The 15,429-nt window shown below is 45.6% G+C and overlaps 1 protein-coding gene across 1 annotated transcript in view; it reads left to right on the forward strand.

Moving 5' to 3' along the window:
- The first annotated feature begins 305 nt into the window (after positions 1 to 305).
- The window catches only part of LOC139276891 (unconventional myosin-Id-like), a 168,311-nt gene continuing 153,187 nt past the window's right edge, over positions 306 to 15,429 (forward strand). Inside the window, exons 1-4 of the mRNA XM_070894890.1 lie at positions 306 to 420; positions 5,075 to 5,283; positions 12,168 to 12,261; positions 13,528 to 13,693. Coding sequence (XP_070750991.1) covers positions 326 to 420; positions 5,075 to 5,283; positions 12,168 to 12,261; positions 13,528 to 13,693 — 564 coding nt within the window. The 5' untranslated portion in view covers positions 306 to 325. The remainder of the gene's footprint in view (positions 421 to 5,074; positions 5,284 to 12,167; positions 12,262 to 13,527; positions 13,694 to 15,429) is intronic.

The raw sequence follows: 15,429 nt of genomic DNA on the forward strand, positions 1-15,429 counted from the left end.
GGGGGGGGCGGTAGTTGAATATCAAACTTTTACCATGGGAACCTCGCATGAACAAAAAAAATCCTTTATCCTGATTTTGCCCTGACACGCTTAACTTCCTGATTCAATAGTTTTCGTGCTGTGTCTAGCAATAGGGACTTAAGGTGGTTGAGGGGAAACAGGCTGCGACCACAGATTGTGACTATGCAAGAAGCGTCCCAGCTGATTGGAACCCTAGCGCCTTCCGGGTGATTACCACGCTTGTCAGTGCATTAATAGGAAGAAGCCTAAGCTGAGCTCATACCACTTCCTAACCGGCAAGCTCACGCCACGCCTGTCAAAAAGAATGGCTGAGCAGGAGAGCTTGGAGTTCGGCAAAGCCGACTTTGTCTTATTGGATAGCCTCACCATTGAGGAGTTCTTGGCGAATTTGAAAATGAGGTGAGTGCCGGGATGGGGAGTGGTCAGAGGGTGAAAGGGAGACAGAATGGGGAATTTAATGCTTTCTGTGTTCAATGTGCTTAATGTTCAGTGCTTTTTTTCTCTCGGTGAGAGATTGAGACTAAGGCAGAGGAAATAACAACAAAAAAAACTTTTTGAGTTGTGTAAGAAAAGAAAATGAAATGGTGCAGACAGAGTGACCACAGCACACCACATTTTGAGTCAAGATTGTAGAAGAAGATGGCAAGATATTTCTATTAAAGGGCAGCAAATTTAAAACAAATTCTAGGAAAGTGGTGCTCTCGTCAAGCCTGTGAAATAATCAATCAGGGTAGGAGATCAAAGACTCTAGGGGGCACCTAAAATATAGTTGAATGCTCGGCTGGGGGAGTTAGAGTTCCAGAAAGGCAAGGTCGATGGACCAAATAACCTTTAAATGTTAGCCGTGGCTCATTGTAGCCTTCTTGCCTCTGAGTCAGAAAGTTGTGGGTTTAAGCCCCATTCCAGAAACTTGAGCATAAAAGATCAAGCTCATCTACTGCTGAAACCTTCAACCATGCCCTTCTTATCTCTAGACTTGGCTATTCCAATGCTCTCCTGACCGGCCTCCCATCTTCCGACATAAACTTGAACTCATCCAAAACTCGGCTGCCCATATCCTCGCACCAAGTTCTGCTCACCATCACCCCTCTGCTCGCTGACTTACATTGGTTCCCGGTCTGGCAATGCCTTAATTTTAAAATGCTCATCTTTGCTTTCAAATCCCTCCATGGCCTCACCCCTCCCCATCTCTGTAACCTTCTCCAGCCCTACAACCCTCTGAGATCAGCTGCCTTGGCCCAAACCTCTGGAATTCTCTTCCTACAGCTCTCCACTGCTCTGTCTCTCTCTCTCCTCCTTTAAGCCACTCCTTAAAACCTCCCGCTTTTTGTCATCTGTCCTAATATCTTATGTGGTTTGATGTCAAATTTTGTTTGCTAACACTGCTGTGAAGTGCCTTGGGACATTTTATTGTGTTAAAGGCACTATATAAATGCAAGTTATTGTTTTTGACACTCCAGTGCAGTACTGAAGGAGTGCTGCATTGTCGGAGGTGTCGTCTTTCAGATGAGACATTAAACAGAGGAAGCCCTGTCTGCATTCTCAGGCAGACAAAAAAGATTACATGACGAAGAGCTGGGGAGTCCTGGCCAATAATTATTCCTCAAACTACATCATTAAAAATGATTAGCACATTGCTGTTTATGGGACTTTGTTGTGCATACATTGGCTGCGGCACTTCCCTACATTACAACAGTAACTACACTTCAAAAATTCTTAAGTGGCTGTAAAGCATTTTGGGACATCCTGAGGCTGTGAAAGGAGCTATAAAAATGAAAGAGTTTCATTATTTTTATTTTTCTTTCCTCGCTCTTGATATTTATTTTAATGTTTTTATACATTAAACGATTGCTGGGAATTCCCCAGGGATTTACTGATCAGCTGCAGGGTAGTGTGGATGACAGTCAGGTGGTTAAAAAAAAAGGAAGTAAAAAAAAATTCCAGTTCTCATCAAGCAATCGATTGCACTGGTTTACGGTGCCCATTAACTTTTTGACCACCCTCTGCTGCCTTATCAATGCGTTGCTGAGGCGTTAGGTCACAGCCAGCAGTGTGAAATCATAAAGTTCTCTCATTATATCTGCCGATACTTTCTGAGGTGTTGAACACTTTGTACATGAGAGAATATAAACAATGTAGATGAACTGAAAACTATAACAGTCAATTACATACACTGTGACCACCTACAAATAAAATAATACACTGATTCATTGGCTCTTCTGTCTTGCTATTACTTTCCTGGCCTCGATTTTAACTCCCCCCCGCCTGGCGGAAACCAGGTAAGTAAGGCAGTTAAAGTAGGGTAGCAAGTTATCCTCTCTGTTCCCGCTGCCTTTCTGTAGGTCCCGTAAAAAACTTGTGTTGCTACTTTTAGTGAAGTATGTTTTTTTATTCCCGAATCTCTTTGCTCCTCTCCCCCCATTTAGTTTCTTACCTCCCAAGGAATAAGTGGCCTCCTTCATCCCCTAAATTAGGTGCCCCGTTTAGGCCATTCTGCCATTCAATTCAATCTGTATCTCAACTCCATTTACCCGCCATTGCACCATACCCCTTAATACCCTTACCTAAGAAAAATGTGTTAATCTCAGTTTTCAATTAAGTTAGTCTCAACAGTTTTGTGAGGGAGCGACTTCCAGATTTCTATTATTCTTTGTGTGAATAAGTGCTTCCTGATATCACCAAAGTTTGTGGGTCAGGCAGAGATCCCTTCATTTCCCTACCATCGGTGGGCACCCCCAAACACTAGAGGGGTATCTGGGATGCCGTCATATCAACCAAGAGAGAAACCGTCCAGGTCAGAGAGTGAGGGTTTGTCGGACTGCCCCTCCGAGAAACATGGTATCATTGGGCCCAGTGACCCCCTCATATAGCGAGAATTTAAAAGAATATAACAAAAAACATGGTTCCCCAGTTTTCAGGAGTCACAATGCTAGCCTGAAGCCTCCAGGTAGTACCAAAATATCTCATTGGTTTGACTGATACTCATTATCCAACATTTGGGGTCCCAGAACGTCAGCCCCACCACATAAAGCCATCCAGAACTCTGGGTACTAGGCTGGGACTCGGAGTATCCACGTCCTGGCCTAGGTTTCTGCCGTTTCTGCAGAACCGCACTAAAATTATGGTCGTAGACATTCAGGCCCCTTATCTTGGAGGCCGAGAGGGAGTAGATGAGCTATTTTGCGATGGGAATACCTGGAAGAACAGGTTTCTCTCAGGCCCTGCTGTATTTAACGGCAGGACCTGATTACCATTTGTTGTCTCCGTTTCCCAGCTGCAGCCAGCCAGATTGAGAGGCTGACTGGCTGGCTGTCAGGCGAACGGGCCGTTTCCTACATTACAACAGGGACTACACTTCAAAAAAGTATGTAATTGGCTGGAAAGTGCTTTGGGATGTCCTTAAGTCGTGAAAGGTGCTATCTAAATGTGTCTTTTTTTTATTAGGCCTTTGGCACCAGGACACAGCTGACGAGCAGAGAGGAGAGAGGGAGAGATTGGAGAGGCCAGGGGTGGGGGGGGAGTGGGAAGATCGGGTCAGGAGCAGAGGGGAGGTCGGAGGCCAGAGGGGAGATCGGAAGGGTCAGAGCGGTGTCCGATCACAGGGTGTGGGAGAAGCAATAAGCTAGATTCAGCAGGTAAATGGAATCCAGGTTCCGGGTTTTCCAAAATCCAAACTTCCGGCCAGCCAGGTTTAAATTTAAAATAGTGGTTAATTCTGAGGCACACAGCCTAATTATATTGGGGAGGGGGGAGATTTTGGGAGGCTTCCTTCGGACGAACACCTCCGACCCGAAAAAAAATTACAAAAATACTTGGTGGCCCCGGAGGAACGTAGGATTCCAGACGGAGGCCAAGTTTCTCAGGCCAGCGTACGGGAACATGTCTTCCAGGATCGTATTCATATCCTGAGATCACATGAGCCTGGACCACCAATGGATCTAGCATTCTAACTGATAATAATGGGAACTCCGTTTGTATGAGCTCCCATTACTATCAATGAGAATAGCCCCCTAAAACAAAAAACACAACACAATAAATAAAAAAACACCTCACATATTTAAAATTAATTGAAATTGAATGTAATTAAATATTTTGGAAAACAAATTATTTTTTGAATTTAAAAAAATGTTTTAATAGGGTTAAAAATAAACTTATCTTAATGGACAGGGCTTTTAATATAAAAATGAGTGATTAAATGACATTTTTCTATGTTTTAAAACTCTTACTTTGGAAATTCACATGGAGGTGGGTTCAATGCGAACTTCCGCCCCGCTGTCAATCACGGCCATTTTGACAGCGGACCCGCCTCCAAACTCACACCTGCAGGCTGGTAAGATTCTGGCCATTGTGTTGGAATGGAGTGACACGTAGGCCAGATTGGGTAGGGGTGGAAGGCAATGTTCCCCCTCATTTTTGGGGGGGTGTGCGGTTCCTTTAACAGACTGCGCAGCCATTCAAAATTTCACTCATGCACAATATGTCCCATTGAGTAACTGGTGATTGACCTGCACAGGACCTTCAGACATCCAACTTAGCAGGAATGTTGGTGGCAGATCCCCTTCCCTGAAGGACATTAGTGAACCAGTTGGGTTTCAAAACAATAATCTAACAGCTTTCATGGTCATTTTCTGGTGCCAGCTCACAACTTGCTGTGGTGGGATTTGTACTTGTGATCTCTATATTCCACTATCACCTTCAGTAGGCTACCATATCCATTAGAAGTTCTACATTTTTACCGTCCTGAGAAAGAATGAATTAGAGAAAGGACTCATGCTATAGTGGTGCTGATTTAAACACAGAAGAGAAATTCAGGGATGAGAAAGAGTGTGTAAAACAGAATATTTGGACTTAGAGGACATAAAAGACAAAATTCAGCTTGTTGGATCCAATTTAAGCAATGGAGGAGATATTAGGATAAAGTTGAGATTGACGGAGACAGTAAGGTCAAGAATACTAATAAATGAAGAACGAAGGGTGGCATGGTCAAAGATAAACATCGCTTGTTGCTGATCGTATTAAAACATACATTACTGCTTATTTTCCTCTCCTATAGGTTTGATAAGAATAGAATCTATACCTACATTGGAGAGGTGATTGTCTCAGTAAATCCATACCAGCAGATTGATTTATATGGAAGAGATATGATTGAGCACTACAAGGGAAGGGAGCTGTATGAAAGACCACCACACTTGTTCGCCATTGCGGATGCAGCTTACAAGGCCATGAAGAGGAGATCCAAGGACACATGCATTGTAATATCAGGTGAGATATGCGAGCCAATGGAATGCCCATTGTAATATCAGGTGAGAGCCAAGGGAACGTATATTGTAATATCAGGTACATGGAGGGATAGGTGGGAATGGGTGATGCAGCAATACTAGGTTGTGAAGGAAATTGGGTGGGAGGCCAAAGGCATGGTTAATAAGAAAGGTTTTTGAATACAGGGAGAGAGACTGAAAGCCAAAGAGGTTTAGGAAGAGAATTCCAGAGTGCAGATTTTAGAGGATGACATTCACATCATTTGAAAGCGACCTCAACAGTGATTTTTAAAAAAGTGGTCAACCATCTTGGCACTGGAGGCTCAAAACTGAAAAGATTGGTGTCTTTGTGTTACTGACGTGACTCTTTGACATATTTTGTGAATTCATCTACGGCACCCGGTTGTGTGATTGAGATAACTAGCTGGGGATAGGAGGGTTAAATAAGAATGAAAGCTTTGTGTAACATAGGATCAGGAGTAGGCCATTCAGCCCCTCGAGTCTGTTCTGCCATTTAGTTAGAACATACCTAATCTGTACCTCAACCTATTTGCCCACCTTTGACCCCTATCCCTTGATACCCTTACCTAACAAAATATATCGATCTCAGTCTTGAAAGCTTCAATTGAACCAGATTGGGAGAGAGAATTCCAGATTTGGACCACCCTTTGTGTGAAAAAGTGTTCCCTGATTTCACTCCTGAATGGCCTGGCTCTAACATTAGGACTGTACCCCCTTCTTCTAGATTCCTTCACCAGAGGAAATAGATTCTTTTTATCTACCTAATTGAATATTTTTATCATTTTAAATGCTAATTAGATCACCTCTCAACCTTCTAAACACAAGAGACTACAAGCCAAGTTTAGGTAACCTGTCCCCATAATTCAACCCTTTAAGCCCCCAGTTTAATCCTGGTGAATCAGCACTGCACCCCTCCTAGGCCAGTATATTCTTCCTGAGGTGCATTGTCCAGAACTGAACACTACTTCAGATGGGACTTTTGAATTCCAATCCCCTTGAGATAAAGGCCAATGTTTCATTAGCTGTTTGATTACTTTTTGTACCATTGCACTAGATTTTAGTGTTTTGTGTACATGTGGGATAGATAGGGATGTGACACTCCGCCCTATATAAATTGCACCCAATTTTCATTCCATTGATTTCAATAGAATGAAAATGTGGTGGTTTCTATAAAGGGTGGGCAATTTGCTACATTAGATTACCGTCCGGAGGACGAAGATTGAAAACAACCCTTGTAACTTTCTCACCAACCCACCGTAAGCCCACAAGTAGTCACACAGGTACCTGCACACAAACAAGAAATACACACATACACACATATGATCAATATATGGAACATATTGCTCGAGGAGGCAGTGAAGCATTAGGGCTGACAGGAGCAATATCAATCCCAGTGTGGGTCTTAATCAGAGGCCCAGCAGATTTTAACCATCAGGCCATATTTTAAGTGCCATCGGTCAGCTGCAGGAATTCGGCAGCTAAGCGGTGGAGGGGGGAACAAAGTACGAAAGGCCCAAATGCCTGCATCAAGACAAGGCTCCCAGCCGCAATGTAAGTCCGGGGCGTGGGGGTGATATTGTAAGGGTCAGATGGGTTGTGGGGGCGGGGTCGGGGGAGGGTGGGGGTGAATGGAACCTGAGGCTACAGAGGCCTGGGGCTAGATTTTACACTTTTGTGCAGATCGCCCAAAAATGGGCGTTATTTCTGGCGTGGGCAGTTAAAATGGGTTTTCAGATCAACGGCTTGTTGCCCATTCTCAAAGGCCCTAGTCTCCATTTCTGAAATTGGGTGTCACCACGAGCGATATGAAATGAGAATTAGCATTAAATCTCTCTGACCTTCTGCCATAAAGTGTCGTCGTCCTTAACAACGGCATGGCAATGCTCGTTTCCTGCGATTCAGGAGGTCAGGGGTCATCATTACATGAGAGAGAGAGGGAGCAGAGAGTGACTGAAAGCGTGTGTGGGTGTGGTGTGTGCTTGTTTGGCTGTTGTGGGAAGTACGAGGGAGATTCACCAGCAGCAAAACGCCTACTAAGCACCAAGAACATAGTTGACACCGAGTTTTTGTCCAACAAATAAGATATAACAAAGAAGGGATGGAGGACGCCCTGGAGCTGGTAGCCAGGAACACTGGTGGCAGAGAGCTCCCAGTGGTCCTGGAGCACGGCACTGCACCCCAAGGTGCCGCACCCCCATTGCCAACCACACATGGGAGCCAGGAGCAACATCTTGCTTCTGGCTCGGAGCACGTTCCCACCTCGGGACCGTCCTCTCCCATATCCGTTCAAGCAGCAGTTCGGCCATCATCCACCAACCCCGCCCCCCACCAATGAAGCATCGCCTGAGGATCTCCTCGGCCAGGCGGTTTGGAGTCAGGGGGGGAAGGGGAAGGGGTAGAAGTGGGGAGGAGAATCGGAGTGACGGTGGGGGTGGCGGGGGGAGGAGTGTTGGTTTTTACAGAAACACTGATGGTTTCAGGCAAATGTTCGGCTTAAATGTTTTTTATTTAACAAAACCTTGTTGCGCATTGGCTCAGATAGCTGCACCGTTACACGCTGGTGATTCCTTAACATTAAAGGGTATAATGACACTTAACTTCAATCAACTTAAACTTTAACTGTCACAAAAGTGATGCCCACCATTGATGTATGACCTGCACACCCAGCAGTGTGTCAGCTTTGTAAATAAAACCAACATTCTTTCAGGCAAATCGTTCATTTATGAGCTCCTGACGTAAGAGTCTTGCAGCTACCATGCCACCATGGGCCCTTTCATGCAGTCTACATGGCTTCAGCGTTAGCCTGATTGTCTGGGCCGATGTCAGCGTCCACCTCCTCATCCTCCTCTTCCTCTCTCTGCTGAGGTGGACTGTCAGAGTCGTCTGGCAATTCTTGACCCCTCCTGATAGCCAAGTTGTGCAGCATGGAGCACACCACCACGATTTGAACTAACTGCTCAGGGTGATATTGGAGCTCGCCTCCTGAGTGATCCAGGCATCTAAAGCGCTGCTTAAGCACCCCAATGGTTTTCTCCATGGTATTGCGAGTGGCTCTGTGGCTCTCGTTGTATCGCTTCTCGGCTTCCGTGTGAGTGTCATGCAGAGGGGTATATCCTCTGTCACCAAGCATCCAGCATTGACCTTATTGCTGATTGTTAAACAAGTCAGATATAGTGCTCTCACGCAGGATGTGAGCATCATGGATGCTGCCCGGAAATTTAGCATTCACTGCCAGTATAATTTATTGGTGGTCAACAACGAGTTGCACATTCAGGGAGTGGAATCCCTTGCGGTTCCTGCAAACCTCTGCATCCTGAAAAGGTGCCCGCATCGCGATGTGCGTACAGTCTATCGTTCCCTGCACCTTGGGGAAGTTTGCAATTCGGTAGAATCCTAAAGCCCTCTCAGTCTGAGCCTCCCAGGTCATAGGAAAGTTGATGACGTCCATCCTGTGTGCGTACAGGGCTTCAGTGACCTGTCTAATGCAGCAATGTATGGCACGCTGAGACAGACCGCAAATGTCACCAGCCGAGGCCTGAAAAGAACCTGACGCGTAGAACGATAGTGCGGCGGTGACGTTGACCTCGACGGACAGTGCAGAACTGATGGTGCTGGTAGGCTGCAGATCTCCCTTATGAGCTGACATACCTCAGTGATAACCTCTTTGTGGAAGCGCAGTCTCCGAAGGCAAGTGGTGTCAGGCAAGTTGAGGTAAGACTGCTTCTCCCTGTACTTGCAGGTGGTGTAACGTCTGGTCCTCCTCATCAGTCTGGCATGTCCTCCATTGGGCACATAATGATGTGGAGCATATCTTCTGCCATCTCGAGGCTGCAGCATGTAATTGGTCATCAAGGGAGGGTGAGAAAGGACAGGCCCCATTCCACTAGCTATCTGCTTTCCACCAATTGGTCACAAAGAATGAATGTCCCGATGAAGACACCTATTAAATTCCAATCGTTCACAGTATGATAAAGATGTTTGTTCAGATGTTCACATCACCTCCAAAGACCTCCCAGAGTACATCCGAACTCACCCGAGGTTGAAGCAGAGCAGCCTTTTAAATGATGCGACATGTGATTTAGAACATGGCGTTCATACCGCTGTGAGTAGATCTGGTTAGTTCCACTTTTTCTGGGCAGTGTTTTGGGCGAGTGATATTGTGGCCGAGATGTGTGCGAGGTGGTGAAAGTGACGCTGGACGATCTCCTGGGCGTTAGTTTCAGCAAATGTGATCTTTACAACAAAATAAAGTGGGCGGTCGGTATTATTGAATTTCGCCGTTAATTACGTGCGGAAGTTAACGCTGGGTGATATTATGGGCGTGGATTTCGGCCATTCTGATGATTCCGGCCAAACAAAGTGGGCAAGCGGTATTATTTTTTCCCGGCATTACGCACATGGGGAAAGTAACGCTCAGCGATAAGTGTCCGAAAAATAGGCGCCAGTTTCCATTTTGTGGCTAAATGGGCGATATCTGGGCGTTATATGTCATTCCAGCGGTAAAATAGATGTTAAGTGGTCGTTATGCATGCAAAAAAAGTGGAAAATCTAGCCCCAGGACTTTCATTGTGGGGCGCAGAGGAGCAGTTCTGCTCCTCCTTTTCCCACCAGGGAAAGTTTCTAAAACTTATTTCCTGTGAGATCCTCATCTGTCACCAAAACCATCGGCGAATTGGCAGGAACTGAGTAGGAAATAGAGCCAGTCCATTTTAACTGCTCCCTGCAATGTTAAAATCCCCCATATAGTATTATCAGACCAAGCTTATGATCTACAGGGCTGTAGTGATACTCGCCCTCCTGTATGGCTCAGAGATGTGCAGAGCTATACAGTAGACACCTCAAATTGCTGGAGAAATACCACCAACGATGTCTCTGCAAGATCCTGCAAATCCCCTGGGAGGACAGACGTACCAACGTTAGTGTTCTCGATGAGGCCAACATCCCCAGCATTGAAGCACTGACCACACTTGACCAGCTCCGTTGGGCGGGCCACATTGTTCCCATGCCTGACACAAGACTCCAAAAGCAAGCGCTCTATTCGGAACTCCTACACGGCAAGCAAGCCCCAGATGGGCAGAGAAAACGTTACAAGGACATCGTCAAAACCTCCTTGATAAAATGCAACATCCCCACCAACACCTGGGAGTCCCTGGCCAACGGCTGCCCTAAGTGGAGGAAGAGCATCCGGGAGGGCACTGAACAGCTCAAGTCTCGTCGCCGAGAGCATGTAGAAAGCAAGTGCAGGCAGCGGAAGAAGTGTGTGGCAAACCAGACTCTCCACCCACCCTTTCCTTCAACCACTGTCTGTCCCATCTGTGACAGAGACTGTAATTTCCGTATTGGACTGTTCAGTTACCTAAGAACTCACTTTTGGAGTGGAAGCAAGTCTTCCTCGATTTCGAGGGACTGCCTATGATGGATGAGACTCATGAACAGGGCCCAAAGCATTGTGTAGTTTGTTACCTCCAAGACCCACAACCTCCACCACCTAGAAGGAGAGGGGCAACAGGCGTATGGGAACACCATCACCTGTAAGTTCCTCTCCAAGTCAAACACCATTGCGACTTGGAAATATATCATTGTTCCTTCATCGTCACGGGGTCAAAATCCTGGAACTCACTCCCTAACAGCACTGTGGGAGTACCTTTACCACACTCACTGTAGCTGTTCAAGAAAGCAGCTCACCATCACCTCAGGGCAATTAGAGTTGGTTAAGATATGCCAGCCTTGCCAGCGATGCCCATATTCTGAGAATTTAATTTAAAAATCCATAAGTTCATTACATTTTATTTTTTTTTAAAAGTGCAGTCTGAGTTCAGTTAACTCAACAGTTAACTTCCTAATTTTTAAGTCATTTCCCCTGGTACTTGAACCCTCCACCACAGTGAGCAGTTTGCCAGGACCAGTTTCTCTTTTCTATTCCCTTCACGGTCTAGAAAACTTCAATTAGATGAGCTTCCAGTATCTGCTTTCCAACAGAACAGGAACCAAGAAAGTCCTGCAGCACCTTTCATACCCACAGGCTGTCCCAAAGCCAATGAATCACCTCTGAAGTGTAGTCAATTTGTTTTGTAGGCAAACACAGCATCCAATTTGCACACACGATCCCACAAATGAATGACCAGTTAATCTGTTTTTGAAGGACAAAGTGACCATCAGTAAAAGTGCCCATGAAGCTCTCGGATTATTGTTAAAAACCAAACTGGTTCAACAACAGCTACTTATGAAAACATACGAAACATACGAAAAATAACGGCTCCACCGAGCCTGTCCCACACAATTGCAATACTTTGTAGAGTTGGCTGTCGTCAGTGTAAGGAAGATGTCGCCAAAGGGCAGCATGAGAAGGAAACCTGCAGTCCTTAGCTGGTCTGACCTATATGTGACTCCACTTCCACACCAATGTGGTTAACCCTTAACTGCCCTCTACCGCCATCTTTTCAAGGGCAATTCGGATGAGCAAAGAATGCAAACCTTTCCAGCGATGTGCACGTTCCGAGAATGAATAAAAAAAGAAAAATTGCTGGCCAGGACAACTTTGTTCCTCGAATAGTACCGTAGGAACTTTCATATTCACCTGAGAGTGCAGACGAAGCCTCATGCAGTACTGCACAGAAGTGTTGGCCTGGATTATGAGCTTAATTCATGGAGTGGGGCATGAACCCACAACCATCTGATTCAGAAGTGAGAATGCTACAAACTGAACTAAGGCTGATGCATGCCCAGTTTGGCTGACCTTTATATTGTAACTTCCTGTCACCTGGCCACCATCTTCTGTATTTCTTGTTTGCACCTATATAAAAAATGTGACAGGCTCTGCCACAGATACTGGATTAAAGCAGGATGTCTCCTCATTTATATTTTCAGGTGAGAGTGGTGCCGGCAAGACAGAGGCAAGTAAATATATAATGCAGTACATTGCAGCCATCACCAACCCCAGCCAGAGGGTGGAGGTTGAGAGGTAAGAGCAAATCCCACACATCTTATTTCATGTTATACCAAGTTTATCTAAGCGCAGCCCTAGATCTGATACAACAACAACCTGGAATAATATAGCACCTTTAACGTAGTAAAGTGTCCCAAGGCACTTTACAGGAGTGTTATCAGATAAAGTTTGACACGGAGCCAAAGAAGGACAGCCAGCCAAAACCTTGTTCAAAGAGGGAAGCATTAAGGAACATCTTAAAGGAGGAGAGAGAGGTAGTGAGGCGAGGAGGTTTAGGGAGGGAGTTCCAGAGCTAAGGGTCAAGAACGATGAAGACATGGCCTCCAATGGTAGAGTGAGGGGAATGAGGGGTGCACAAGAGGCCACAGTTGGAGGAAGACAGTGTACTGAGAGGGTTGTAGAGCTGGAGGAGATAGGGAGGGGTAGGGGCATGCAAGGATTTGAACATGAGGATAACAATTTTAAAATCGAAGCACAGAGGAGATGGCGAATGGATGATGCCGTGTTTATACTTGGGGAAGACAGAGGGATGTTGTGAGTGTAAAATTATAATGGCATCTCTGACAATTTGTGCATTGGCTCAAAACACAAATCCTGCTGATTAATAATTGAGAAGTGATTCACACGCAAGCAGGCCTAGCCAGTCACTCAGCTGTATTAAAACCGCTATCAGCGGCTCAAGAAGGCCCACTACCATCTTCTCAGGGCAACTGGGTATGTGTAATAAATGGTGGCATTGCCAGATGTTCACATCCTGAGAATGAATTTTTAAAAATCTGAAACTGTTACTGAATTATACTAAGCCATTTCTCAACATTTTGACTGGCTACAATCCTCCGAGAACTCTGCGGGCCTCCAATTCTGGTCTCTTGTCCATTCCCCACTTCCTTCATCCCACCATTGGTGGCCGTGCCTTCAGCAATCTGGGCTATAATCTCTGGCCTCCCTAATCCTCTCCACCTTTCTCTCCTACTTTAAAACCCTCCTTAACATCTACCTCTTTGACTAAACTACCTGACTAGGTCACCTGTCCTAATATCTTTTTCTTTGGCTTTGTGTCAATTTTTGCCTGTTTACGCTTCTGTGAAGTGCCTTGGGATGTTTTACTATGTTAAAGGCGCTTGAAAATTCTCTTGAAGGGGAGTGAATATTTGGAGCTTTACCCTCAGCTCTAGAGATTGATATTTCCACTGTGCTACCTGTAGCCTCAGAGCAGGACATTTTATTTTGACCATGTACTTTATATATTCTTCCCCCTCGCCAACACCACCTCCCCGCCAGTGTGAAAAATACTTTGCTGAAATCAAACTGCGTCCTTGAGGCTTTTGGGAATGCGAAGACGAATCGGAACGACAACTCCAGCCGCTTTGGGAAGTACATGGACATCAACTTCAACTTCAAAGGGGACCCCACCGGTGGACATATCAACAACTATTTGCTTGAGAAGGTAAGAAAATGCCTTTTGTTTTCTTAAAGCCACAGGCCCTGAATTTGCTCTTCCAGTGTACTCCGCCCGAAGTGGATAGCTCCAGAAATATATCTGTGCATCTATCTCTACCTCTCTTTCACTTTTGTTCTCTGTATCTGTGCCTTTCTCTCTATGTCTATTTCTCTATATCTCACTCACTTTATCACTCTCTGTTTCTCACTCACTCTTTGTCTTTGTCTTTGTCTCCCAGTTTCTGTGTGTTCTTCTCTATTTCTTTTTCTCTGTATCTCTCTATATCTCTCGTTGTCTCTATGTTTATCACTCTGTCTCTCACTCACTGTCTCTCTCTCTGTCTCTCAGGCTGGAATTTTCCCCTAAACAAATGAGTGGTTTTGGAGTGTGGGGGCCAGTTGAATTGTTAAAAATGGGATTCCCGACCTGATCCTACCTCCAACCCGCCCATTTCTGGGTTAAAGGAGGTGGGATGGGGGTGGGGGGGGGGGCAACCAACACTCTCCCAGGGGCTGATACATCAATTTAAGTATTATAGTGAGGCCGGATGTCTATTTTTCACCTCCATTTTGTGCTTAACTGCATGTGGACAAGTTTCACACAATTCATGAAACCCAGCAGATAAACCGAGGCAGGGTCTGCTGCATCTAGGAGGTTACTGGCTTTATACCTACCTCCTGGATCCAGGGTCCCTACCTAACCCAGCCCCCACTGTAATGTATGCACCTGTGAGTATGCTTACAGGTTTGTAGAGCTGTTGCGGTGCGGGGGGAGCAGGCAGGTCAGAGGGCCTCCTCATAGGACTGCTCCTAGGCCTGGCCAAGGTGGCTATTAACCGGTCGAAGTAGCGGGTGGTCGAGGGGGTCGTTCAGCCTGACTGCCTGCCTCTCTTTCACGGCTATGTTCGTGCCAGGTTGTCCCTGGAGATGGAGCACGCGGTATTCACCAGTACGCTCACGGCCTTCCATGAGAGATGGGCACCGGAGGAACTGGAGTGCATCATCATCCCCGGCAACCAAATTTTAATTTGATCTAAGTTACCATTAAAGTTTTATTTTCAAATTTGAGGGCACTTGATTTAAAGTTCAACTTAAAATAGTTGTTGAGCTATTGCATTGTGAGTGGCTTCGCCAGCCATGCGATATTCACAAGACTCAATAAAACCCCAGTCAATTGAGTCATAAGAATAGAAGAACATAAGAAATAGGAACAGGAATAGGCCATTTGGCCCCTCGAACCTGCTCTGCCATTCAAAATCATGGTTGATCTGATCATGGACTGAGCTCCACTTCCCTGCCCGGTCTCCATAACTCTTTACTCCCTTATCGCTCAAAAATCTGTCTATCTCCACCTTAAATCTGTTCAATGATCCAGCCTCCACAGCTCTCTGGGGCAGAGAATTCCATAGATTTACAACCCTCTGAGAGAAGAAATTTCTCCTCATCTCAGTTTTAAATGGGTGGCCCCTTATTCTGAGACTATGTCCCCTAGTTTTAGTTTCCCCTATGAGTGGAAATATTCTCTCTGCATCCACCTTGTTGAGCCCCCTCATTATCTTATAAGTTTCAATAAGACCACTTCTGAACTCCAATGTGTATAGGCCCAACCTACTTAACCTATCCTCATAAGTCAATCCTCTCACCTCTGGAATCAACCTAGTGAACCTTCTCTGAACTGCCTCCAATGCAAGTATATCTTCCCTTAAACACGGAGACCAAAACTGTACATAGTACTCCAAGTGT

This window comes from Pristiophorus japonicus, chromosome 1 (genome assembly GCF_044704955.1).
Source record: "Pristiophorus japonicus isolate sPriJap1 chromosome 1, sPriJap1.hap1, whole genome shotgun sequence".
NCBI classification, from domain to species: domain Eukaryota; kingdom Metazoa; phylum Chordata; class Chondrichthyes; family Pristiophoridae; genus Pristiophorus; species Pristiophorus japonicus.